Source organism: Sinocyclocheilus anshuiensis, unplaced genomic scaffold (genome assembly GCF_001515605.1).
Source record: "Sinocyclocheilus anshuiensis isolate Anshui unplaced genomic scaffold, SAMN03320099.WGS_v1.1 scaffold87, whole genome shotgun sequence".
NCBI lineage: Eukaryota > Metazoa > Chordata > Actinopteri > Cypriniformes > Cyprinidae > Sinocyclocheilus > Sinocyclocheilus anshuiensis.
The window spans coordinates 708,534-710,835 of record NW_015549609.1 but is presented as its reverse complement, the minus strand read 5'-3'; the positions used below and the strand labels follow the sequence as shown (position 1 = coordinate 710,835).

At 41.6% G+C, this 2,302-nt stretch overlaps 1 protein-coding gene across 1 annotated transcript in view; it reads right to left on the bottom strand.

The window, feature by feature from the left end:
- The window catches only part of LOC107659097 (inactive ubiquitin carboxyl-terminal hydrolase 53-like), a 43,308-nt gene that overhangs the window by 1,658 nt on the left and 39,348 nt on the right, over positions 1-2,302 (bottom strand). Inside the window, exon 13 of the mRNA XM_016447927.1 lies at positions 237-925. Within this exon, the coding sequence (XP_016303413.1) occupies positions 237-925 (689 nt within the window). The remainder of the gene's footprint in view (positions 1-236; positions 926-2,302) is intronic.

The window sequence follows — 2,302 nt, the reverse complement described above, 5'->3', positions numbered from 1 at the left end:
CATTACTTAATCCGACTCCATACCTAAACTTAACAACTACTTTACTAACTATTAATACGCAGCAATTTTGGAGTTTGTTCAGGGAAAACTTTTAGTTAATAGTGAATATGTGTTCCCCAATCTAAAGTGTTATATATATATATTTCTGCACCCCCAACTATGAATGAAACAATTCTAGTTTATGGTATTAACTGCTACATTAAGAAAGATGTGTCTGTATTAGAGCCTGATGTTACCTGGCAGCGCTGTGGCTCTGGGGTGCTGTGGGGCCTGTGTTTCTGCAGGAGCCGGTGACAGTCTTTCCCCGTAATCACTTTCACCAGACGAGGTGTGATCTCCAGCTCTAGAGTCTGCCCTTACATACAGAGCAGGTCTCTTTTTATGGTACTTGGCACGGTACGTGTCCGTCATGCAGCCGTCCACGGAGAAGTAGGTGCTGGGGATGACAGCAGAGCCGGCCGCAGGTTTGGGAAAGCTGGAGAACTTCTCCTCACCCTCACTCGCTGACAGATCGTTCCTGTCCTGATCAGAGGAGCCAAACTTGGAGCTCGTGTCCAAGTTTTCCAGCCACTTCTGCAGGACGGTTTGGGACAGAGCCGAGCCGTTTCGAGGAAGACGCTGAGGACTGGGAGGACGGGGATCTCGTCGCCGGTTCTCTGAACTCAGACCGTGTGGTTTGGGAGGCACTGGCGGAGCTGCGGTGTGAGACAGAGTACGAGAGGGAACATGAGGAGGAACGTCAGCACGTGATGAGGAATCCTCCAGCTCGGAAAAGGGACCGGCAAGATCGTCGGAGCTGTTCCACTCTGAACTGCTGGTTTTGGTGAAATAAGGAGAGATGGGGTTCCCGTTTACCACATGAGCTCGTTCTACCTCAGGCTTTTCCATCCTCTCCTTAACAGGGTTGTATCGAAAAGCTTGTCCTCTGCAGGAGGAAACACACAGAGACTTGTAATATCTACCTCATACTGGCCCATATGACCTTTTTTTAAAAAAAGAAGTGCACTTAAGAGTATTGAATGTGCACTTGTAGTGTACTTCAAATCATACAAGTATATATATATATATATATATATATATACACACTACAAGTCAAAAGTTTTTGAACAGTAAGATATGTAATGTTTTTGATAGAATTATTTTTTGCTCACAAAACCTGCATTTCTTTGATCCAAAATACAGCAATAAAATACACCTTAACCAGCAAATCAAGGTCTTACTAGGCATACTGGAAAGATCCAGGCAGGTGAGTTGAGGCCAGGTGGAGCTAAAGTCTGCAGGACAGTGGCCCTGCAGGACCGAGTTTGGACACCCCTGAGCTAGGCTGAAAGAATGATTCACACATAAAGACAGTCGCCACCTACTGGCGAATCAATGTTATGTGCAGCAAGAGTCACTGAACAATCCCCATTATTAACGTACAAATAACCTAGAAATGTGCAAAACACATAAAGATGAGTGAAAAGTATACATTCTCTGAATGCAAGGACCAGACTAACTAGTATAATCTTTATTAATAAAAACGTTAATAATTTTATCTTATCTTTTAACATCATACTAATCTGTGATTTTAATGTAATTGGGTCTGGGGGTGAGAAAAGATCAATAACCTCCGGGTTATAGTAAAGAAAACCTATAGTATTTATTCACATCTAGCAAAGGGGAATGTTAATAGGAAATGTGAAGTTGATGACTTGCTACTCTTATTATTTATGGCAGCGTTCATATTGCTTATTGGATTGAAGAACTGTCACAGAGAGCTAATCCAATATTGAAATGTCAGCTGCTTGATATAATCTATGTACTGCTATGTTTCCGTGCAGAATTATGCATTTATGAGAAAAATGTTTTCCAACACATCCAGACTTGATTGGGTGAGATGCCTTTACACCTTATGTTCATCAAATTGTGCCAGTTTATTTATGTCACATTCACCAAGTGTGAACTCCCCCTCTAGATCTGAACAGACACAGAGGCAAACACACTCCTGCTCTCTCGAGTAAAAATTCAGTCAGCGAGTCGGTGTCAAGATCACAGATAAGCAATGATCCCTTTGCATTTTACATTGCTTGATAAAGTCAGTGATTTGGCAAGCTGTGAATACAAAACAAGGCACATTGTCTCCAAGGAAAACGGAATGATACAGCTCATTCTTTAGCATTAGTTTATAGATGCCAGACCATCCATACTTTTCCAGATCAACCGTTTTATTACTTTTAAAGTCAACATTCCTAATATAACGTACTTTCAAATGAAACAGGACATTCGACAAAAAAAAAAAAAAAAGTAGCATAGGACTTGT